At 27.1% G+C, this 25,139-nt stretch overlaps 6 protein-coding genes across 6 annotated transcripts; 3 read left to right on the top strand and 3 right to left on the bottom strand.

Moving 5' to 3' along the window:
- Positions 1-32: 32 nt before the first annotated feature.
- On the top strand, positions 33-7,503 carry OCT59_028049 (uncharacterized protein). Its single transcript, XM_066147052.1, has 7 exons — positions 33-1,505; positions 1,581-1,706; positions 1,794-2,449; positions 2,557-2,958; positions 3,055-3,087; positions 3,175-3,742; positions 3,831-7,503. Exons 1-7 carry the CDS (start codon positions 205-207, stop codon positions 7,120-7,122), a joined length of 6,378 nt encoding a protein of 2,125 aa, XP_065993803.1. The 5' UTR covers positions 33-204; the 3' UTR covers positions 7,123-7,503.
- Positions 7,466-8,915, bottom strand: OCT59_028048 (uncharacterized protein; the record flags this gene model as incomplete). Its single annotated transcript, XM_025311632.2, has 2 exons — positions 7,466-8,542; positions 8,636-8,915. The coding sequence occupies 2 exons, from the start codon at positions 8,913-8,915 to the stop codon at positions 7,503-7,505; spliced, it is 1,320 nt and encodes a 439-aa protein (XP_025169794.1). The 3' UTR covers positions 7,466-7,502.
- Positions 8,916-9,422: 507 nt separating this feature from the next.
- OCT59_028047 (uncharacterized protein) lies at positions 9,423-10,561 on the bottom strand (the record flags this gene model as incomplete). The annotated part of the gene is made up of 3 exons (XM_025332602.2): positions 9,423-9,666; positions 9,755-9,992; positions 10,084-10,561. 3 exons carry the CDS (start codon positions 10,559-10,561, stop codon positions 9,423-9,425), a joined length of 960 nt encoding a protein of 319 aa, XP_025169793.2.
- A 2,961-nt stretch (positions 10,562-13,522) lies between these two features.
- Positions 13,523-14,647, bottom strand: OCT59_028046 (uncharacterized protein). The gene is made up of 2 exons (XM_025321094.2): positions 13,862-14,647; positions 13,523-13,774 (listed from the first exon to the last, which is right to left on the bottom strand). The coding sequence occupies exons 1-2, from the start codon at positions 14,589-14,591 to the stop codon at positions 13,575-13,577; spliced, it is 930 nt and encodes a 309-aa protein (XP_025169792.2). The 5' UTR covers positions 14,592-14,647; the 3' UTR covers positions 13,523-13,574.
- A 222-nt stretch (positions 14,648-14,869) lies between these two features.
- OCT59_028045 (uncharacterized protein) lies at positions 14,870-16,564 on the top strand (the record flags this gene model as incomplete). The annotated part of the gene is made up of 1 exon (XM_025332601.2): positions 14,870-16,564. One exon carries the CDS (start codon positions 14,870-14,872, stop codon positions 16,562-16,564), a length of 1,695 nt encoding a protein of 564 aa, XP_025169791.1.
- Positions 16,565-21,434: 4,870 nt separating this feature from the next.
- Positions 21,435-24,122, top strand: OCT59_028044 (uncharacterized protein; the record flags this gene model as incomplete). The annotated part of the gene is made up of 7 exons (XM_025323628.2): positions 21,435-21,706; positions 21,849-21,912; positions 22,033-22,286; positions 22,361-22,501; positions 22,593-22,868; positions 22,952-23,312; positions 23,403-24,122. 7 exons carry the CDS (start codon positions 21,435-21,437, stop codon positions 24,120-24,122), a joined length of 2,088 nt encoding a protein of 695 aa, XP_025169790.1.
- Between the last annotated feature and the right edge of the window lie 1,017 nt (positions 24,123-25,139).

The raw sequence follows: 25,139 nt of genomic DNA, 5'->3' as shown, positions 1-25,139 counted from the left end.
TGTCCATTTTTGTGCATAACTTTTTTTTTTTTTTCACATTTATTTATTCATTAGCAAAAAAAAATTTTTGGATTTTCTCTAAGTCCATTAAGTTACTCTTTTTTTCTAATTTTTTTTTTTCCTCCTCTTGTTCATTTTTACCCTAAATATTTAAATAATAATAATATTTTTTTTCTTTTTTGAGAAAAATATTATTAAAAAAATATGTTGAAACGAAATAAGTTTAGGATAGAAGAACGAGTTTCTTTTGGACTTTTTTTAAATGAAAATAGACCTATTATAATGATATTATTTTATATTTGTTTTATTACAATTTTTTTACCTCAGTTCACTTTTGCTCAACAACCTTTAACTCTTAATACTGAAAGTGATCTTAAAGTAATTCAAAGTACTAGTTATCTGGATGGTACTATATTATTAAGATTAACAAAACAAGAACCTAACATAAATTGTAATGTACAAAATTTATGGTTTAATGTAATCGAACCTGATGGAACTTCAAAATCTTTGAATGTTGAAAAACATTCTATTCCTGCTGATAATTTTTGTTCAATTTCAAAATCAACTTTGACTAAAAGGCATCAAACTTTTTCAATGTCAGCAAATATTCATCTTGTTAAAAGACATCCTGAATGTGATGGTGCTAAAGCAACTACTTTTGAATGTTGTTCTAAATATCCTGATAAATGTAAAGATCCAAAATCTGCTGAAAATTCTTGTAGTCAAAATCCTAATCTTGAAGGTTGTAAAGATATTTGTGAAAAAGCTGGTGGTTGTAAAGCTGTTCCAAAATCTCCTTGCGATGATAATCCTTATGGTCCCGGTTGTAAAGTTGATTGTGGATCTGCAAATCCACCTCCGGGATGTGCTAATGTTCCAAATTGCGGAAAGACTCCCGGTGCTGACGGATGTGATAATGGGAAATTAAATTGTCAAACTTATCCAACAAGTCCCGAATGTGGTGGTGTTCCTCCTCCAGTTACTCCTACTCCTGCTACTCCTTCAACTTCTCCTTCGGCTAATCCATCAAGTGCACCACTTGATTGTACAACAACAAATCCATATGGTCCAAATTGTGTAAATGCTCCAGATTGTGGTAAAAATCCTTCTGCCGCAGGTTGTGCAAATCTTCCCAATTGTGCTGGTGCTACTGCAAAAACGGTAGGATGTAATGGTAAAAAATTTGATTGTACCATATATCCAAGAGCTCCCGAGTGTATACCGAATTGTGCTAGTAATCCATTTTTACCTGGATGTAATGATTGTACTTATAATAAAAACGCTTCAGGATGTGATGTATGCAATCAAAATCCACAAGCTGCAAGATGTTTAACTGGTTTTTGTACTAGTTATCCTGATGTACCAGAATGTAGTTTACTTATGACGGATAAAATCAAAATTCATGCGATCACGGAAGGATTTATTTTGGTTACATATCTTTGTAACCCTTCATCAAATGGTGATACTTGTGGTAGTGTGATTGATTGGAAAGGTTTTGAAAGAAGGTATGTAAATAATTATTCCATCACACGTTCTTATTTTATTTAATATATATATATATATTTATTTATTTAATACAGTACTGTTACGTTCGAGAGTTCATGTAATGATGGTCAAATTGTTGAAAACTCTTATGGTAAAGGATTTTTATACATGTGTAATAAATACGCAAGTAAAGAAGTCTTTGGGGTTATTTATGGATCTCCGTAAGTTGAATTAATAATATAAATGTATCATTTCTTTTTATTTAACTCGTTTAATTAATATAATATAATTTAACTTTTTTTTTTTAGAGATAGAAATGGTGCAGTATCAGTAATTTCATCTAAAACAATAACTACTGTAGAAACATTTAACACGGAACTTGTAAACGGGTTCTCAACGGAAGATGGTGGATATTGTGTAACAACAAGCAATGGTGGATCAGTATTTACTACATTTATACAAAAAGATTATTCACAATCAGTTAGAGGACCTTTTACAATTTATCAAGATAATACGGCAACTAGTATACAAATACTCGTATGTAATATAGCATATCAATCATCTGGCTACAGTTGTGTTATTCAAACAACAAATAATGCAAATCAAGCAACATATACCGAAATTGATTTCTTAAGTAATGGAAATGCTACTACAACAGTATTAGATCTTTCTTCATATACGAATAATAAGGTTATTACGGATATCAAACCATTAAATTATGGTGGCTATGCTATTTTTACAACAGATAGAACTAGTGGGGACGTAATTACATATATTATTGATAATAAAGGAAATTATGGTGGAACTTGGGATCTTCCTCTAGGATTTTACACTTCTGGAATCGTACTTCCTAATAACACTATTGTCGCTATTCCAAAAGATGCTTCAAATGTTGGAACTAATGAAAATAATGGTGGAGCCATTACAATTGAATCATCTGATTCATTTACGAGTTTCTCTTCAAGTAAGTAATTTTTTTTTTAAAAAAAATTATATATATTTTTATATATAAATATGTAAGATATATTAAAAAAAAAATTTTTTTTTTTCCTTTACCTTTTATTTTTATAGTTGAAGGTGGAACTTCTAAATCACCAGGAGGACCAGGAGGATATGGAAGTTCAAAAATATCTAACACAACTCCATCAAAAGGTGCTGAAATTTCTTTGGACACAGCATCAGAACAAAAATTTACCATTTTATATACGGTACCTATAGCTAGTTCAACAGGAAACGTTAGCGTTTATCAAGTTAATGGAAATAGTGTAGTTTTAAAACAATCTGTTTCATCAACAAATGGAGAATTTGTTACATTCGAAAATGGTACTGCCGTTACATTTAGTGTATTATATGGTGCTATAGATGCTTTCAATGCACCTTATTATGTTCAAGTTGATAATGATTTTGTAAAGGAACAATCAAATGGACAAAATGTTATTGGTATTAGACCACAAATTTGGAATTTTACTACAAGTAAGTAATATATATTATAAAATGTTATATGATTTTTTTTTACGTCGTCAACATAATATATTAACAACAAAAAAAAAATTTTTTTTTTTTTTTCAGAATCAGCAACACCTTTTACATATCAAGAAGGAGGCAAGTTTTTTTGAATTTATAATACGAAATTCGAGATATTTTTTTTTCTTGTCAAATATTAAAGATTTTTTTTTTCTTCTTCAACAGAAGACGAAAGTGCAATTATCCGATTATCAACCGAAGGAACGTCTTATTATACAAAACTTTCTTCAAAAGATAGAGAAGCGTTTGCAGATACAATGAGTGATGAATTAGCTAGTGCAATTTCATGTGAACGAACCCGTTTATCAACTGTAGGTTATCAATATGATGGTCATACAAAAGAAGATCAAGTTATAATGAGAGTTGATATTAAGAAAACAACAGAAGCTAATCAAGTTAGTTCAGAAAAACTTGTACAAGATTTAGATGATGATGTTAAAAATAGAGGTATTAATTCATTAGCAAATGGTAATAGTGCCAGTCTTCTTGACGCATCAAATGGAGCTCCTCGAACTGAAAAACTTTGGAGAAAATATTGGGGATTCCTTCTTGCAGCCCTTCTCTTATTCCTTATATTGACTTTATTATTTATTTTTGCTCGTTTGAGATGTAAAAAAGGAGCAAATAACTTTTTGCCAATTTTCTTATCTGCTTTGATCCCAATTGATATAGCTTTTGATATTGCATTCATGTCACTTCACGGAAGAGATTTCAAATGGGTTCTCCCAACAACGTAAGAAAAATTATATATATATATATATATATTTCTTTTACATCATAACCTTTTCTAACGATATAATCATTTGTTCTTTTATTTATAGTGTTTTATTTTTTGTATTACCAATAGTTCTAAATTTCATGTTAACAAGAAATTTAATTAAAAGAGAAAATGCTAGAAATCGTAAAGAATTTAATAATTGGTGGAAAAATCATCGTGGAATAGCAAATACATTTAAAACAGCATCATACCTTGATACGGATGCATTACAAGTTGTATCATCAGGAGTTGGTGGTGTAGAAAGTTTGAGTGCACCAGTTTCAGAAGAAGGAAGAAAATCAATTCTATTTGCAACAGGAGCTGTAGTATTCTTTGAAGATTTACCTCAATTAATTATTTATTCTGTATATATAGGTTCTCATGTTAAACCAGCTATTGTACCAATTCTCGTATTATCATCATGTTTAATGGTTATAGTATTGAAATCCATTTCTATATTATGTTCCTCATGTTGTTATGGTAAAGGACCAACAGGATCTCAAGGTGAAAAACCTCTTGATGCTATTAGCACTAGCAGTAGTAGTAGTGATGATGATTCAAGTGATGAGAAAGATGATGGTTTTGCTCCTGATGCTAATAAAACAACTACTACACATAATTTACCAAGAACTCAAGATGGACCTCAAGATGGTGGACCTCAAGATGGTGAACCTCATGATAGAGATAATCCAAATACTTTTGGAAATATTCCCACTGGTAAAGATAAACCTAAACCAGCTGATTCTACATCAGAAAAACCAACAAAACCATCACCAACTGATAAAGATGATAGTAAGAGTCCTAAGAAACCGGGACTTCCCGGAATACTTAATTTTGGTAAGAAACCAAAAGATCCTACTGTTCTATCTGATGTTGGAAAACCCGATAAAAAAACTAAAGAAACCGAAGTAACCGAAGAAATCAAGGAACCAATAGAAACAACAGAAGAAAAAGAAACTACAGGAACGAAGACTAAACCTAGAAACAATATTGATAGTACAATTAGAGATAGTACAGTAGAAAATTATGATAATGCTCGAAAGTACCTTGAAGCAACAAAGAAAGATGATGATGATACACCAAATACATCAACAGGTGGTGGAGGTGGATATTCATATGGAGCAGGTATTCCAGTATATTATGGTCTTGGCCCCGCTCCAAAGAACAACAACAAAACTGATAAAATAAATATTGCTACCGGAGCAGCAATTTCTGGAGTTACAGCTGCAGATGGACCAACAGTAAGATATAGTATTATCTATTTAGATGATGATAAAGAAAAAGATAAACCAGTTGATACTATTAAAACTACCACCACAAAAACATCAACACCTGATGGAGATAAACATATTACTAAAACAGATACTGGTAAAGAATATATTACCATTTATATTGATGGAAAATATATTACTAAAATTGGTAATGAAGAATATGTTACCAGAGCAACTAATGATGAAGAATACATTACTAAAATTAATGGTGAAGAATATATCACAATAGTTAGAACTGTAACGACTAAAACTACCACCGCACCTAATACTACAACAACAAGTGATGATAAACAATACATTACCACCAAATCTACTACTGGTAGTAAAGGCAAAAGTCAAGTTGATTATATTGTTATTACATCATCACCAAGTACTACCGTTGAGGAAATAGAAAATATTACTGAAATACAAACTACTATTGAAACTATGATTGAGACAGATGAGAATGGAATCATAACAGAAACTGTAACAGAAAGAACGCCCGATGGAAATGGAATAAATGGAATAACAACTGTTAAAGTGACCACCACCAAAAAAGATCCAAGCGGTAAAGTAATAGATACCGATACAAGGACATATACAGAAAAAACAAGCGATGTTAAAACTGGTAGTCCAACAACGCAAAGGGAAATACAAACTACTATTGAAACTATGATTGAGACAGATGAGAATGGAATCATAACAGAAACTGTAACAGAAAGAACGCCCGATGGAAATGGAATAAATGGAATAACAACTGTTAAAGTGACCACCACCAAAAAAGATCCAAGCGGTAAAGTAATAGATACCGATACAAGGACATATACAGAAAAAACAAGTGATGTTAAAACTGGTAGTTCAACAAGGAATATAGAAATACAAACTACTATTGAAACTATGATTGAGACAGATGAGAATGGAATTGTAACAGAAACTGTAACAGAAAGAACGCCCGATGGAAATGGAATAAATGGAATAACAACTGTTAAAGTGATCACCACCAAAAAAGATCCAAGCGGTAAAGTAATAGATACCAATACAGAGACATATACAGAAAAAACAAGTGATGTTAAAACTGGTAGTTCAACAAGGCAAATAGAAATACAAACTACTATTGAAACTATGACTGATACAGATAAGAATGGAATTGTAACAGAAACTGTAACAGAAAGAACGCCCGATGGAAATGGAATAAATGGAATAACAACAGTTAAAGTGATCATCACCAAAAAAGATCCAAACGGTAAAGTAATTGATACCGATACAAAGACATATACAGAAAAAACAAGAGATGTTAAAACTGGTAGTTCAAAAACGCAAAAGGGAAAACAAGTAAATACTGAAACTAGTACTGAGACGGATGAGAATGGAATTGTAACAGTGACTGTAACAGAAACAGAGACCGATGAAAATGGCAATACAATTACTAAAGTGACCACCACCAAAAAAGATTCAAGTGGTAAAGTGTTAGAAACCAATACTGAAACAATGTATGGTGTTACCGAATTTGTTACTGAACCGGAAGAAACATATATCACAGGTGATGAAACAACAACAAGAACAGTTTCTTACAATAATGATCCAAGGAGGAAACAAACAAGAACTTTCACCAAAAATGAAACAGATGAGCATGGAATTATGACTGTAACTACAACGACAGAAGTAATCGAAGATGATGGATCAACAACTACTACAGTTGTAACCACCAAAAAAGATCAAAAGGGTAATGAATTAGAATCCAATACTCAAACGTCAAGATCAAATCCGGGAGAAACAATTGTCACAACTAGCGGTGATGCTAAAACTAGTAGTTCAAAAACGCCAAAGAGAAAACAAACAAGAACTAACACTATGAGCCAGACGGATGTGAATGGAATTGTAACAGAAACTACAACAGAAATAGAAACCGATGAAAATGGAAAAACAATTACTAAAGTGACAACTACCAAGAAAGACACAAAAGGAAATGTAATAGAAAGCAATACTGAAACGAAAGAAAGTTTTACTGAACCGGAAGTAACCAAAACTTCATCGAAAGTTAGTTCTATAATTGGACCTTCCATTTATCAACAAGGATTAGAGAAATTGAAAAAGGAAAAAAAATAAATCTACCATCATATCTAAATTTTAATAATGATAATCTAAGTTCCAATTAAAATGCTTAAGGAAAAAAAAATATATATAATATTATAATATTGTTATTTAAAACTGTCTTTTCTTTTTTATATTTTTAATTTATTATTTATTTTTTTTTACTTTTTCTATTTACACAAATTTTTTTAATAATGTATCTTTAAAATTTTTTTGGTTCGATAGCAGGATTAGATTATTAATGGGTTTTTAAAAAAAAGATAAAAAAAACACTAGATTTAGCCGAAAAAAAAATATATAATTAATGATAATGTAAACCAATTTATATACAATTAAAATATTATAAAAAATAAAAATAAAATAAGTGTTTTTTTTTTCTTTTATAAAAATATTTACTATATCGTCTTACTATATCGTGGTGGTTTGTTATTATTTGAAAGATTACAAAAATTACATGTTAACCCATCACATGACCTCTCATCATCTATATTATTATTATTATTATAAGAATTCCCAAGAATCAATTCAGCGATTCTTTGATATTCAGGATGACAAGGACAATAAAAACTAACATCATCATAATTCGGTAATAAAACATCATCATTTCTAACCAAACGACTTAATAAATTAATTCCTATATTAAAATATAATTTACTTTTAATACCATAATCACTTTTTGTAATACTTACTAATAAACAAAATCTTAATTCATGCTTAATTCTAATTAATGGAGTATCTACACTATGATGTATAATAATATCCCTACATTTATTTAATTCAAAATTCATATTTGTTTCATAAATTTTATCATAATGTTCATTAAAACGAATAATATTATTATAATTTGAATTCTTAATAGTTTCAGTATGATCATCATCTTTCATATAAGTAATTTTCTGTAATAAGAAACATTCTATTGAATGTAATCTAAATTGTTTAATTAAAGGTATTATTTTAATATTAATAGGAATAATATCATCAAGAGTGTAGGATTTTTTTGGTATTGATAATTGATAATCTATAATTTTATCATAACTTCTGGATATTTCTATACCACTATAATTAATATAATCTGTTAACATTCTTATTATTTCAACTTCACGAGTCGATGAAAGAGTTTTCAAATATAATGTTGTTATATAATCAATCTTAAATTTTAATTTATATTTTACTGATCCTGAATCTGATTTAACCGACCCCGGTAATGATCCTGGTAAATGAATTTCGAATGATAATTTATGTGTTCCCGATGAGAATGTATAATAACGTTCCTTAACGCTTGGGGATGAGAATAATGGTTTGGAAAAGATTTTAATCGGAAAGGTAGATGAAGAAGAGGATGTTGATGTAATAGTAGTATTAGATGTTGAATGACTCAATAAATTTATATTTTGTGAAATAATCTCTTCTTTATATTTGTCTATTGTTCCGAATGCTAAAAGAAACAAAGAAAATTCGAGAATATAATTTTATTAAAAAAAAATTTGTAGGGTAAAAAAAAAAAGATAATAATAATAATGATACTTACCACCATTTGGACGAACAATTTTAGTTCTTCCAATAAATTTCAATTCAATAGAACCAATTTTCATTGGTTTATTTAAAGTTAATATGATTTCACCTCTTAATAATGATCCAACTGATTCATTTACATTTCCACGAATTATTACAACTGGATCAAATAAATTTATTTGTATAATATCATTTGATATATTATTAATAGGATTAGATTTATCAATGATACAATCGTGGGATGATTTATCTTGTAAATTTGAATCATAGATACGATTAGGGTTTGAAGAGATCATTGTAAAATGATGCTTTTTTTTTGCTTTTTTTTTTGTTTTTGTTTTCTTTTCTTTTTTTTTTTTAAAAAAAAAAAACCAAAATTCGGTTCCCTTTATATATATATTTCAATTTTTTTTTTAAAAAATTACATTCAAATATAAAATCAAATTTTTTTTATAATCACGCGTATTTAACCAATTTTAATTGTATTTGATTTTCAAAATACATGCAAAACAATACAACAATACATTTTATGAGAATATAAGAATCAATTTTTTCTTATAAACAATGAATTTTTAACCGAGAAATTCGAACGGAAACGGATAAATAGAAAAAACTTTGTCACCAATAAATGACGAATGATATCATAGATCAATCTTGTATAGAACATATATGGAAAAAACTTAAATTTTTTGTAGTTGTACAAACTATTACTCATTATTAATACGCGTTCTGCGCCATTTGCGCCAAATTTTCATCTTCCCTCCACTGCATGCACTGCGGTTATAAGCATTAGTAATAGATTTTCAATTTTCTCTGGGAAAATCTAAATCTAATGTAATTTCAGAATTTTCAATATATTCATTAACATTAACATTAACATTATTATTATTATCATTTACAATAATTTCGAACATATCAGTTTGTGGAGGAGTAAATGACGGAGGAACAAAAGGTTGATAAGCTTTATGTGGTGGAACATAATAACAACACGGTAAACATATTGCCGCCGTACGATTTCCTCCAAATATTAGTAATAAAATTATTCCACTAGAAAAGAAAAGAAAAAGTACAAATTAAGTAATTCAGTCCCAATCTAAATAAAAGAGGAAAGGTTTATTATACATGTAATACTCACGCAATTGCAGATGTAAAATCACCAAAACAATAACTATCTTCAGCGTAATTAGTTAATTCTTTATTACCAATTCTTAATTGTTTTATTATATCCGAAATAATATAACATCCTAATAATGCAGTATATATAATTATATAAATAAATAAACGTACTGCATAACCCAATTTAATAGCCGTCCTTCTATTTTGATTATTATTAAATATTTTCCATTTTCGATATAATATAATTATCGAAAAGACTAATAATGAAGATTTATAAAATTAATAAAGAAAGATTCAAAGAAGAATTCGCGAAAAAAAAAAATATTTATATATATTTGAAAAACTCACGTGAAATTATTGTGGCAACTAAAAAAATAGATACAATAAATTGATAAACCCAAAAATGATTCCAATTATTTGTTACCTTGTAAGCTTCACAATAAAATCTTGTTGCTATAATACCTCCATTCTCATCATTACGAGTAATAATTAATATTAAAGAATTATAAAATAAAGAAAGAATCCAAGTTATTGAAGTTAAAGTCCAAAACCATTTTTTTTCTATATTTAAATCTAACTTTGGTTTTAAAAGTCCGTAAAAATAAAATGATAATTCAATAGGTAATAAATTTAAAGGATAAAAGAAAAAAGATGCAACTCTAAATTGAATCATACATAAATTTGATGTAAATGCTTTCTCCAATAAATTATCACCATATATTAATATCGAAGGTAATGTTGATATGCTATAACCTAATGCTGCTATACATAATTGAAATAATGTCCATTTTGTTAAATATGATGGTGATTTTATTATTACTATCATAAGAAGTAATACTGATATAATATTAATTATTGAAATAATTATAAAAATTATGCTCCAGATTGAATAATTTTTCATTTTTATATGTGATTTTTTTATTTTTATTTTCCGTGAAATCATCTGTTGTTAAAATTTTCAAGTTAAAATTTTGTAATGGTATTGTGTAAAAAAAGTTGTCATTAACTCCTACCCTTTGGGATTCTTATACCGTATGTTAAGAAAATCTCCGCTATTTTTAGACCATCCGTTCCCTTAAGCTTTTAGAATTTAAATATTATTTGTCATAAAAAATGGTTCATCAAACAATCGAAAGAAATTCATTATGAAAATGAATTAGGAAATTAATAAGATTTAATGTAAAATTCCGGAGTTTTATGAAGATTTTTCTAATATAAGCTTGGTTTAAAATGGTGGGGTATTTGGGGTAAAATTCGGGATAAACCAACTTTATGGCTGTTTTTTGTTATATTATAAAAGCTATAAATTTTGTATATGTGATGATCTTCATAGTAAAATTCAGAAATTTAATAAATAGTAACCGCGTGTATTTCGTATATCAAAAATGTCAACGAAAATCTCATTTTTTATTAAAGATCATCCCGACATAATAGACAGTATTAAAAAATTTTCTAATGATCTACCAATTTCCGAATAATTACATATATGGAATTTTTAAATAATAGTCACAGTGCGCAGTTACGCAGTGTACAGTGCCTGGAAATAAGTCAGTAAGCACGTGACTGTAGATCATTTATTTGTTTAACTTTAAAACCAGTTTTGTCGATCATTTTATTATAAATTTGTCTCCAATTTTTTCCCATGCGTTGTTTAGAACCTTCTTTAACTACTATGTCTTGCAAACGAAGAGAACTTACAATTTTTGAACGTGGAGAAGTCATTGGAGCTTGGAAAATGTGGAGTAAGTGAACGAAAGATAGCTGAAGCATTAAATTGTCCCAGTTGTACCATTCATAAGGTTATTTCTACTTACAAGATACGTGGTGATGAAACACTCCCTCCTAGGACTGGAAGACCGCCTAAAATGACAGAAAGGGATGGCCGACATTTAATAAGAATTCTTAAAAAAGATAGGAAAATGACCCTTCAGGAGTTACATGAGAATTTCGTTGATTCTACTTCCACACATGTATGCAAAAAAACTTTACTTAATTATCTTCATGAACAAGGTTTTTATAGTCGAGTAGGAGTAAGAAAACCTCTTGTTACTGAAACAAATAGAATTAAAAGACTCAACTGGGCCAAAGAACGAAAATTATGGATAAATGAGTGGGACAGTGTTATTTGGAGCGACGAATCCAAATTTGAATTATTCAGAGGAAATGGTAGGAGATTGGTTTGGAGAAGGCCACATGAAAAATATGATATTGAGTGTTTAATACCTACAGTAAAGTCAGGTCAACAAGGAGTGATGGTTTGGAGATGTTTTTCAAAAAACAATCTTGGTCCATTAGTTAAATTAGAAGGTAAAATAACAGCCACAGTATATATGAATGTACTGGAAAATTATTTATTACCATTTATTAATAATCTAGACGATCAGGAAAATTTTATTTTTCAGGATGATAATGCCCCTATACATACTGCAAGGGTGGTTAAGAGTTGGGAAGAAGAAAATGAAGTAAACAGCCTTCCTTGGCCCGCACAGAGCCCAGATTTGAATCCTATAGAGCATTTATGGGATGAATTGGAAAGGCAGGTGCGGGCACATAAGCCATTACCAAAAAACAGGGAGAATTTATGGGAAATACTTCAAGAGGAATGGTCAAATATTGAAGCTGATAAATATCAAAATCTTATTAGTAGCATGCCTCGTCGTATCTCTGCTGTTATAAATAGTAAAGGTTACCCAACAAAGTATTAATAAAAAGTTGAAGGCTTTGTCTTTCAAATAAAAAAAAGATATTAAATTTGGCGTAGTAATTTATGAATTATTTAATTTTAAAAATTCGCATTAAAATTGATCGACATCACGTGCTTACTGACTTTTTTCCAGGCACTGTACATCAATGTTTGATTTTAACTAATATTAAATATTGATATGTAATATGATTTCTAAATAGAATTAAAAAGGTTAGTCAAGGATAATAATTGACTCGACTAATAAATATACATCATGTTTATTGTTTCCTCCAAGAGGAAGAATACTAACTATATTTAGATCCAAATAATATTAATGCAGGCCCTGCTCAACACGCTGTATTGTTATTTATGCTGCGATCTCAAAAGCATTTTATCTCCGGATAGTTGAATATTTTATTTGAAATGTACAAACGCTTGGATCTAAAGAATAAGTTATCTCTTGTTTTTTTTTCTTTTGCTACCTTGTCATATTTACCTGATCATTATCGTCAATCATGCCTCACTAATGAAAAGATTTTAAACTAGATTTACCAGATTTGAAGATTTGTGCACGAATATTTTATTACCTGCCCGCGTACGAGGATCATTTGCTCATATATATATATATATATATATGCATATAAGTTTTTGACTGACGAGCTTGATAGCATTGTTATGGATAGGTTTCTTACCCCGCTTTCAAATAATATAAATTACACCAATAGGAAAAATTTCATTGTTAAGTTTTCCATTATGCGGGAGAAATATCCTATTTGTGGAAGAAACTTCCGAAGTCAGACGAAACTATTTTCGTGAAATCCGAAATCTCTGACTAAAAATGGAATTGATATAACCTGATATAACGTGCGCATTACACTAACAATCTCCGAGAATCCCAAATAACGCTTTCCCCAGATTTTAGCATTTTATAAAGTTTACGTGACATTAAATATGAGTATCATACGGAGTTTGGAACTTTAGAGTTTAAGATTAAAATATTTCGATAATTGAGATCCATACGGATGAGTTTAGAATCGCCAATCACAAACTATTTTCGTTCGCAACATTATTGATGACCATGTAGATCAACACTATGACATATTTAAGTAAGGTATATGCATTTATTATTAAAATTTTTTTCATCAAATATAAAACATTATTCTATACCCTCCTTTTTGAAATAATTTTTAAAGATAAAATCTAAGAGTAAAATGAAAATTATGAATTTAATAACAGATTTCAAAAAATCAAAAAAGCTATTTTGTGATGAATTATCATCTATAACGACATCATCATCAGAATCAGATTCTTCTTCTTTTGAATCAGAATCAGAATAACTTGAATCCGAATCCTTATCTAATAAAAAAAATAGAATTTTAAAATTTGTCAGTCTATTGAAATGAATATATATCTTAAAAGTATGTAAAAAAAAAAAATTATTACTTGAAGTTTTTTCTTGTAACATTTCTTGTTTTTCCTTCGTAAATTCTTTGACTTTTTTCATAATCATTTTATCAAAAGAATCAACAGGATTTAATGTAATTTTACCATTTCTATTATAAGATGCGTATAACCCAATTATTGTAACAAACTTATTACCAAATCTATTATTAGCAAATGTTTTATATTCTCTAATTTGATTTTTAATAAATTTTTTATTTTCTATATAATTAAATTTATTATTAACCCCAATTATAGCTAAAATACCAACTTCAGATACAAAGAGTAAATTACCAGAATGATGATTTCCTCCTTCATTATTAAATTCATAAAAATATTCAAATCCTGGTAAATTTTTTTCTTGATTTAAAACAATTTCTGTTATAATTTCTAATTCTGTATTTATTCCTTCAAATTTCATATTATCAAGAAACCATTTATTTTTTGTTCCAATATGTATCCTTTCAAAATCTTTTTTATGAGGTTCATATAATTTTAATGATAATGATAAAAGATCTTTTAATAAATTATCTTGATCCCAACCAATTTCAAAATGTTTTTGTTTATTTGGAATTTTAATCTCTCTTAATTGAACATTTATTCTTTTTGAATCAATATATTCTTTTATAATTTCAATAATATCCTCAGGAATTGAATTTTCAAATTTATGATTTTGAAGAATTTTGAATAAAATATTTAATACTTCAATAGTAATTTTATCTTCACCCTCCATTATTTAAAAATTTGAATAAAAAAAAGAAAAGAAGAAGGAAAAAAAAGACGGGGATTGTACACTAAAAAAAAAAATATTTTAATTTAAATAGTTAGAATATTAGGTATCGGTAATCATAATTACACACACCGGTTACACTATTAAATGCGATTTTCGAAATTATATAAATGCGGTTAATTTTTTTGAACACAACCCTTTTTTATATGATTTCCCCCCCTTTTTTTTTCTGTTTTAAAAAAAATAATAAAAAAAAATAAAAAAAATACCTCAAAAAAAAAATGGCAAAGTCAACTTTTCCTATCGAATGTATAAATGAAATTTTCAAACATTTTGAAAATGATACAACATCTTTACATTCATGTTTATTAGTAAATAGATTATGGTGTAGAACAATTATACCTATACTTTGGCGTAAACCATTTTCTTTAATGCAACGTTCGATTAAATTTTCTCTTAGTTTAATAGAAATATATCTTTTATTTCTTAATGAAGAAGAAAAACAACTTCGTAAATATCATCCTGAACTTTATCCAATTTTTAAAAAAGTTTTATTTAATTATCCAAGTTTTTTAAAAGAATTTTATTATGAAACAATGTTTTCAAGTATAAAACTTTGGGTTAAAACAACTATAACAATAACATCATCACAATTTGATAATCAATATAATTCTAATTATATCAACAAAATATCTCATAGATTATCTCAAAGTTTATTTAAAATGTTTTTGAGAAATAATGCTAAAGTTTATCTTTTAAATATTAAATCATTTGAAAATAATCCTGATTTTCCTTATTTACCTAAAGATTCATTTTCTACTTCATTTTCAAATCTTAAAATTTTTCAATTTAGTGTTGATTCACAACCTTTATATAATTTACCAAATACTTATTCTTTTTTAAAATCTTTATCCCAATCTTGTAATACTTTATCTCATATATTTATTGATTCTTATTTTAATAATAATGATGATGGTAAAGAAGAAATATTTTTTAATATAATTAAATCTCAAAGAAATATTAAAAAATTTATAATTAATTCTCATGGTAATATACCAAAATCAATTTTAAATTTATTAATTAATCAATCTTCTCTTGTTTTATTACATTTTATAGATACTAAATTTAATAATTTATTTCCTTTTGAAATTTTATTAAATTGTAATAATTTAAAATTTCTTTTAATTGTAAATTGTCATGAACTTGAACATAATAACAATACTATTAATAACAATAATAGTAATAATAGTAATAATACATCACTATCATCACATACTATTCCTTCATCTCATACTATTACTTCCTTATCATCATCATCTTCATCATCATCATCACCCTCTCCAAAGAATATAAAATGTAAAATAGATACACTTCATTTAAAAAATAATCATTTTCTTCCTTTAACAATATCAAATTTAATTCAATTATCAGGAATTAATTTAACTACTTTATGTTTGGATAGAACTACTTCTTATATTATATTATCAAAACCTCTTTCAATTCATTGTCCTAATATTACTCATTTAATATTAACTCTTGATTCTATAAGTTTCTTTCAATCTGTTCAATCAATAATTTCTAATTTAAATCTTAAATATTTTGGTATAAGAAGTTTTGGTTGGACAAATGAATTGATTTCTGATTTAGGAAATTATTTACCTATTTCATTAAAATATTTAGAATTATCATGTTTTTTTGATTATGAGGCTTTATATATGTTATTGAAAAATTGTAAATGTAAATTAAGAGGGTTAATTATGATAATGTTTAATGATGATTATTTAAAATTCATTATTGATTATGCAAAAATTAATGATGAATTCAATTTATTGGGTATAGATGGTTATCTTGCTGAAGATGATGAATCTTCTTTTTTAAAAATATTAAAAGAAGAAACAAATGTAAAGATTGTTGATCAAGATGAAATCAAATTTGAATCTTCCCCTTTGTATTTTGATTATCTATATAAAAGATAATAAGATAATAAAGTTATTATTATATGAAACTTATAACTAAAGATCCTCGATAATTATTTCTTCATGTTTATGTAAATCTTTAGTGTCCATATGACTTCGGTAATTTATATCGGGGTAATTTACGTTTACGTGACTTGGCCGAAATTATGGCATTAACATATAAAGAGTGGCGTATTATGTGACAAATAAATCGGTGACAGATAGGATTTCACGCAGCGGAAAGGTGTGACGAGAGGTGAAAAACTGACAATTATTTATAAAATGATCACGTGAACGTGAAATTTTGTTGGCGACGTTGGGGAAGATAATTTACGGTCATCTACGTATTATGTAAGGTATTATTCAGGTACAAATTAAATATAATAATGCGTGAAAATCCTATTATTTTACGCTTTCAATCTTTTTGGTCTAATAATTTTTCAGTAATAACTAATAATTTTCAGTAATAATTTTCAGTAATAATTTTTTAATATATATATTACCTATTCAAAAGAATACTTGCCCAAATATATGACAATGGAAAATTTCAGATTTATTGACTTTATTGACAAAAAAATATTAAGCTAAAGGAAAACTCCTGGGTAGAAGTCCTTCCTCTATATACAGGTAGTGATGAACAATGGGCATGTGTGTAGGTTAGTGTGGCCCGCCGCAGTGATGGGAAATTCCGGTTTCCAATGACAATTTTACTGGAATTTGGAATATTGGAATTTTGATTCCAAATTGATTCCAATGGCCTCTGGAATCTGGAAATTTGATTCCAGTACTTTAAAAACCACTGGAATCAATCTGGAATACATGTTTCCAGATCCAGATTCCAGAAAATACCAATACTGGCCTGCCGTCACCATTTACAACCTATGTGGTACCACCTGCTTGATTATACGAGGTTGCAACCCCGAAATGCCATTACGGTTGTGAATGTCCATGTCGTACAACCTGGGTACTATAAACAAAGTACACTATTAAGCTAAAGTGTATAGTTCCGATTATTATTATTTTGCATAATAATAACAAAATTTATGTGTGATATTTTAATTTAGTAATGTAAATTATCATATTTCATTTATTATTTATTTGTGTTATCAAAACATTTTTGTGTATAATTAATTATCATAAATAAATAATTAATTTAGAAATGATATAAAGCGAATTTAACAAATTTAATGAATATAATGGATTATATAAAGCGAATTTAAACAAATGTAATGAGCATAATGAATTATATAAAGCGAATTTAAACAAATTTAATGAACATAATGAATTATATAAAGCGAATTTAAACAAATTTAATGAACATAATGAATTATATAAAACGAATTTAAACAAATGTAATGAATATAATGAATTATATAAAACGAATTTAAACAAATTTAATGAATATAAAGGATTTGATAATTTTCATTCATTTAATTATAAAATATATTGGCTATATTTAACATATCGAAATACGGATTGATTTAAAAAGAATATAATAATTAATTAATTAATTAAATACGGATTTAAAATGAATATAATAAATTTAAATAAATAAATTAAACGATATAAATGAATAATTCATATTAATAATTTATAATGATTATAATGTATTAAGTTTTGATTAAATAAAACGAACTTATCTTTTTAATAAATTAAACGAATATAATGAATTAAGTAATTCATTTGTCAAATCCCTAAATCGATTATCCCTAAATCGATTATCCCTAAAACATTTTAATTTCTAAATCAAAAAGAATTTAAAGAATATAATGAATTAAGTAATTCATTCATTCTTCAAAATTGTTAGAAAATTTATATAGTAATTCGATCTGTTGATCAGGGAAAGATTGTTAGTAAATTGGGCAGAACCTATTCGGAATGGATGTAACTTCGTTTGTTTACGCTTACAGTACCTAAATTTTCCGATCCGAATTGTACTATTTAAATTATTACTGCCATATATTAATCAATAAAAGAAATTTATTTAATTTAAAAATTATATGGTAAACAAAATATTGTAATATACTGAATAAAATTGAACTTGATGGATCATTTGCTGATTAAATATACATTTATTGAAATCTTTATGAATACTGTCTATTATCGGTAAATAAAATCCAAAAATTTTCAAACTTTTTAAAATACTGTACGTAATTATTATAAAAGTATCTCTTTAACTGTATTCTGGATTTATTTACCTGGAATTTATTAATAATTTTACAGTTAGAGGGATAATACTCGAAACCTGAAACTTTTGCAAAAAAAAAAAAATTTTATCCGAATAATTCCGTCATATCATCATCATATTTTCTGTAAAAGCCTGTGAATTTGGGTCGACCTTTTTTTGCAGGAGGTTTCGTGTTACATATAAAGTTTGTGATAAAATAATTAGTAGTATATCGAAACCTGAAACTTGTCCCGGCATGTCCCGTATTGCACGGTATCGTGCGTGCTTGATAAATGGAATGATGTGATTTGCAGGGCGTTACATATTTAGTTTGTGATAAATAAATACTAACCCTGCAAAGTCAATGATATTGAAACAAAGGGAGATAAATGATGTTTATGATGTTTGAATACGCTTTTTTTTCTCCCAGAATCATTTATAAATTTCTTTCAATAATTAAATATTAATAAGGCTGTATTTTGTTTAACATGTCATTAAATCTCAAACAAGGTAATGTATGTTACTGTGCTTAAATTGATCTTTCAAATTTGATTGCATTCTCTATTGGCGAATCTATGCTGAGACCAACATCTGAAAGTACAGTGGGTCATGAGAAAATTGGATTGTAAAAAAAATTTTTTTTTTTTCATTGAATGACTAAAAAGGTATTCAAGCATGCCTTTGGTTATACTTATCAACAGGATTGCACATAGGCGTTTAGGATGCAGGTTGTAAGTTCAACGAACACGAACCATAAATGAACAATACAACCTGCCAGTCGATTACTAAAGGAGTCCAACTTTAATCAATCATCCATGTTTAATAAATTCCTAAAAATTTTAACTTGCATGTACAGCATACATCAAAAAAAACCCAGATATCGATATTAGATTATTAAATCTCCTCTTCTTCCCCTTTCTCACTCTTCAAAATTTTTAGTTTTTTGTGGAACAGTTTAATGTAATGGTCAGCGGTTTTCATCTGAAGATGTTCAAGCGATGTCTACACAATCTACACAATCTACGCACGAATGATTTTCCTCAAGTTACCTTTTTAGGTTTAACATAAAAGTTGACACTATTGGTGATTGACAAGGTGCGGGGTCATTGCATAATAATGTATAAATCAGAGAACTCAATGCAAGATTATTGAACACCTTCAGCCACCCTGTACATGTCAGAAGTCAGAACCTTTTCTTTAAGGAGAAAGGAGAAAGAAAACAATCTACCTAATCTACTTTGAAAAATAAAGTAATTTCGAATGTATATCAATTCTCCTCAAAAAAAATCTTATGATATGGCGCTATGGTACTGAACCATGAATGGTGCGGTATGCTATGCGAACTGATTAAAAGGTAAAAAAACATTTATTTTATTTGATCAAAATAATACTAATAATAAAAAAAAAAGAAAAAAAAGAAAAAAAAAAAATTTTTTTTTTCTCTTGCATCAATTAAATATATATTTATTTTAGTGTCAGATACTATACAGATATAAAGTTGAATATCATGATTGGCTGAAGATAAGACAATCTTTATTATACTATTTTAATCGGGAATTTTTGTCCGATAGCTAAATAGGATAAAATAAGACTTAGTTTAGTATTATCATGCAAAAATATAATTGATTGTAATATAATAATAATTTGTTGTGTGTAGTACTGTAATACTGTATAAAAAGAAAAATAAAATAAATAAATAAATAAATTATTTATTTATTATTAAATATAACTCTTTTTTTTCACATTCTCCAAAAATTTATTTTCCTTTTCCCCTCATGTTTAATGAATTTAATAAATAAAAGATTACCGCCAAAAAAAAAAAAAAAAAAGGGATCAACGATTATAATTACCTTAATGATAAAATGACCAAAATGCTTTGTTTTTATTAAAAAGAAGTATTTTTTAACGAAATAGTAATAAGTACACCGATTGATTGTAAACCTTGCATGAAAAATAAAGAACGGGTATACGGCTAAAATATTTTTCTTTTTTAATATATAATAATAATAATAAAAGATTTGAATCAAACTGTAAATAAATTAGTCCATTGTTCGTTATAAAATGTAATTTATAATGAAAACTTATGTACGCCTTTTTTTAAAGTTTAGTTAAATTTAGTTCAATCAATAATTACATAAACTTTATAAGATGCATAAACAAATGATTCTTGTAGAATTTCTAATGAATATTTTTTAAAAAAAAATATTTTTTGTGTTTGAATTTATAATCATGTGCACATTTATATAATACCGACCTGAATTTTATGGTATTTGGTATATACAACATCCCGTTAACACTCCGTTGTCTAATATTATTTCTGGAATAGAATTTTATTCACGTGATATATTTGATTTTCCGTATAAGGGTTACAACTTACAACGATTTAATATGTCATTTACAAATTAGGTATTTCGTAGTAATTTTTATTGATTTTATTAAAAAGAAAAACTAATTAAGTTACTTTCATAGGTGGTGATCTACATTTGTTATGTAATCATTCCTTTAATATTTCCACGAAATAAGCATATTCATTAAAGAAAAAGGATTGCGTTGTTTTTCGTAAGATTTCAGGAATTTTAACCATTTTATAATTAACTACCGTATCAAGATGGTCCGCAAGATGATGTGTATATATATATAAATAATTTTCGTCGGTAATAATTTTTCGTCGGGAATCTGTTTAATCTATTTTTATTATTATTTTTTGTTTTTAAAAGAAAAATTATGACATCTTACGTAAAAATTCCTTCGCATCTTAGACCATCTGATCCACAAGGTCCAGATTTATTAACACAAGAGAGAGAATCCGCATCATTCGATGTTAAAGAACTTACATTACTTTTATATGGTATTAAAGATTTGGAACGTTATCATAAAATTTTGAATATAATTGAAAATGATCCCGTATTCGATAAAACCAATATATATTTTATGGGAAGGGATAAATTATTTGAATATACTATAAAAAAAGAAAAAAGATTGGTACAATTAATTAAGTATGTAAATTTATTTATTATATAATCTACGGTTACGCGACATTTCGCCGAAAGCCATTTCGCCGAAAGGACATTTCAACGAAAAATAGTCTACATATATATATATTTACTTACTTGTTTTAAAAATCTGATATTTTTACAGGGAAAACAAATGGAATGTAGAAGAACTTCAATATGCAGAATGGTTCCTTGATATGCCAGGACCTGTACGTGATATTATTTTATTTATTTGAATTTCGACTTTAATTCCAATTAATTTCAACTAATTCCAACTAATTCCAACTAATTCCAATTAATTCCAACTTATTCCAACTAATGCCGACTAGTTTGGTGCTCATCGAGGGATGTTTATACCAACTTTAATCGGTCATGGAACGGAAGAACAAAAGAAAAAATTTCTTATTCCGGCTAAAAATTATCAAATCATTGGATGTTACGCACAAACAGAATTAGGTCATGGTTCCAATGTTCAAGGATTAGAAACTACCTCCACTTATATTCCAGAAACTGATGAATTTGAAATACATTCTCCTTTTTTGACTTCTTCTAAATGGTGGATTGGAGGTTTAGGAAGAACCGCGTTAGTATTAATATTATATTTCTGATATTCTGACATAGTTTTCAAATTTTTTAATGTGACTAAATTTATTACAGTACCCATGCTATTGTTATGGCTCAATTGAAAAGTAATGGAAAAGATTATGGTCCTCATCCATTTATCGTTCAAATTCGAGATTTGGAAACCCATTTACCTTTACCTGGTATTACGATTGGAGACATTGGTCCTAAATTTGGGTAAATATAAAGTTATTACTTTGATATTTTTTTTAAAAAAATATATATAAATAAATATATATATGTATGTATATACTTCTTTCTTTTTTAGTTTTAATGCTACTGATAATGGATTTATGTTATTTGAACATGTACGAATTCCACGGTTTAATATGCTTTCTAAATACTGTCAAATTGAGAAAGCTACTGGAAAATATATAAGTCCACCAAATGATAAGATAAATTATGGTATCATGGTTTTGATTCGTTCTTTAATTGTTACAGGTGTACGTGTTACACTTGCGCGTGCTGCTACAATTGCAATTCGTTATTCTGCCATACGTAGACAATTTATTGATAAAGATGAACCAAAAAAGTTGAAAGATGGGTAAGTTAAAAAAGTTAATAATGTTTATAATGTTTTGAGATACTCTGTTAAATATGTTTAAAAATTTTTTTTTTATCGTTTAGTCGTATAGTTGAAACTTCAGTATTGGATTATACTATGCAACAATATAGATTATTTCCTATAATTGCCCAATCATACGCGTGTTTTTTTACATCAAAAGCTATGAATAATTTATATACAAAATATATGGAACAAAGTTCTGATGGAAATTATTCTTTATTAGCAGATATACATGCTTCAAGTTCAGGATTAAAATCTTTAACTACTACTATGGCAGTAGAATCAATTGAAGATTGTAGAAGAGCATGTGGAGGTCATGGATATTCAAGTTTTAGTGGATTTGTTAAATTTTATCAAGATTATTTACCGAATACTACTTGGGAAGGTGATAATTATGTTTTAACTCAACAAACTGCTCGTTATGTAAGTAAATCATATATACAGTACTGTATATATAAAAGAATCAATATATATATATATATATAGTTAACAATTCTTTTTTTTTTCTTTTAGCTCATGAAAACTTTTCGAAAAGTAACAAAAAATCCCAAAAAATACGCGTCACAAATTGGTACCAATCCAACAATTACTTATATTTTACAATATCTTAATGAACCTAATCAAAAATGTATGGCAACAACACCTTTAAATTTTAATAATCAAGAATTTCAATTGAAAGCATTTAGACATCGTATAGCATATTTACTTGCAAATGCAGTTGATCAAATAGATAATCAAAAAAAATCTTGGAATTCAATGTTGGTAGAAATCAATCGAATTTCACATGCACATTGTCAATATCTTTTGGTACAAAATTTTATAACAGCACTTCAATATAATTCACAACAACAAATTAATGATGAAAGTTTAAATATATTACATAATAGTACGTCATTGAAAAAAGTTATGACATCACTATGTAATTTATTCGTATTACATACGATGGAAAAAGATGTAGGAGAATTTTTAGAAAGTGAATATTTAACTTCATCACAAGCAAGATTATTAAGAACTCAAGTTTATAATTTATTAAAAGAAATCAGACCAAATGCTGTTAGTTTAGTTGATGCATTTCTTATTCCTGATGCTTTATTAAGTTCAGCACTTGGAAGATATGATGGAAAAGTTTATGAAACGATGATCGATTGGGCTTCTAAAGAACCATTAAATGGAATAATCTTGAATATTGATCCCAATAATAATAATACAATACTAGAAAAAGCCAAACTTTAAAGTATTCAGTAATGAAATTTAATGAATATAATAAATAAATAAATAATAAATAAATAATAATCAATTATTCAAAAAATCGGTTTGAAAACCTAACGTGATTTTTTATCATGTAACACCAAAAAAAAAAAAAGATTTCCAGATTTCCAGATTGGAAAGTCAATTTATGCTAAACTACTTAAATTGTATTTTTGTTGATAAAAAAATAATTTATTTTATAATTTATAATCAAATGTTTTGGCGCGTGGAATAAAAAATAATAAGTAAAATATCGCGTGAAGTAATTCAAGATTTCTATAAAAGAATAAATAATTAATAAAAATAGTAAAATTTGATGCATTGTAAATTACCTTTTTCTTAACAAATTCTTGTTTGAAAAACATATAAATAATGCGCAGCCTCAAAATTTCCGGTTAATTATCCGGAATTTTATACACAGCCGGGTTCTTTAATAGAATAAACCTAAACGATAAAAAGGTATAACATGTGAACAATTTTTAATTTTGTGTTTAATTATTTATTTTTACTTGAAGAAATTCTACTCATTTATCATTTAAATGTAGTAGTATTTTACAATGAAAAAGTTATCGTGATACTATTTAAATTCAGTAACACGTTTAATTTATAACAAATCCTTTGAAGGGTATTTTTTTAAAAAAAAAAAAATAAACAAATTGAACCAATTAATTTGATAGTTACTTTACTGCGTCATTGTCTTACGTCATTTTTACTTCGCCGCGGACAAGTTTTCCGAAATCCGAACAGCAAATATTATTGTTTGATTCGGAATAACGATCCTCTTTAATTATATATAAATCATATGTATGATCAAATTTATAAAAGAAAAAAGGAAAATAAAATAAAATAATAATAAAAAAAAAAAAAAATTTACATTTGAAATGTACGTAAAATAAATTATAATACATATATATATATATGTTTATTACATGTTTGAATGATTCACATTTTGTGATCTCTGTCTTACCAATTATTTTAATTCGAGACACCAATACCACATTT

This window comes from Rhizophagus irregularis, chromosome 8 (assembly GCF_026210795.1).
Source record: "Rhizophagus irregularis chromosome 8, complete sequence".
Lineage (NCBI taxonomy): Eukaryota > Fungi > Glomeromycota > Glomeromycetes > Glomerales > Glomeraceae > Rhizophagus > Rhizophagus irregularis.
Note: the sequence above shows the minus strand (reverse complement) of the source record. Positions and strands in the feature narration are given on the sequence as shown.

Bases quoted from the DNA above. Each gene is read 5' to 3' on its own strand.
- OCT59_028046 (XM_025321094.2), bottom strand. From the start codon at position 14,591: ATGGAGGGTGAAGATAAAATTACTATTGAAGTATTAAATATTTTATTC. The intron at 13,775-13,861 runs GTAATAATTTTT...TTTTTTTATTAG, and splicing joins GTTACAAGAAAAAACTTCAA to ATAAGGATTCGGATTCAAGT.
- OCT59_028049 (XM_066147052.1), top strand. From the start codon at position 205: ATGTTGAAACGAAATAAGTTTAGGATAGAAGAACGAGTTTCTTTTGGA. The intron at 2,450-2,556 runs GTAAGTAATTTT...TTATTTTTATAG, and splicing joins ATTTACGAGTTTCTCTTCAA to TTGAAGGTGGAACTTCTAAA. The intron at 3,088-3,174 runs GCAAGTTTTTTT...CTTCTTCAACAG, and splicing joins TTTTACATATCAAGAAGGAG to AAGACGAAAGTGCAATTATC.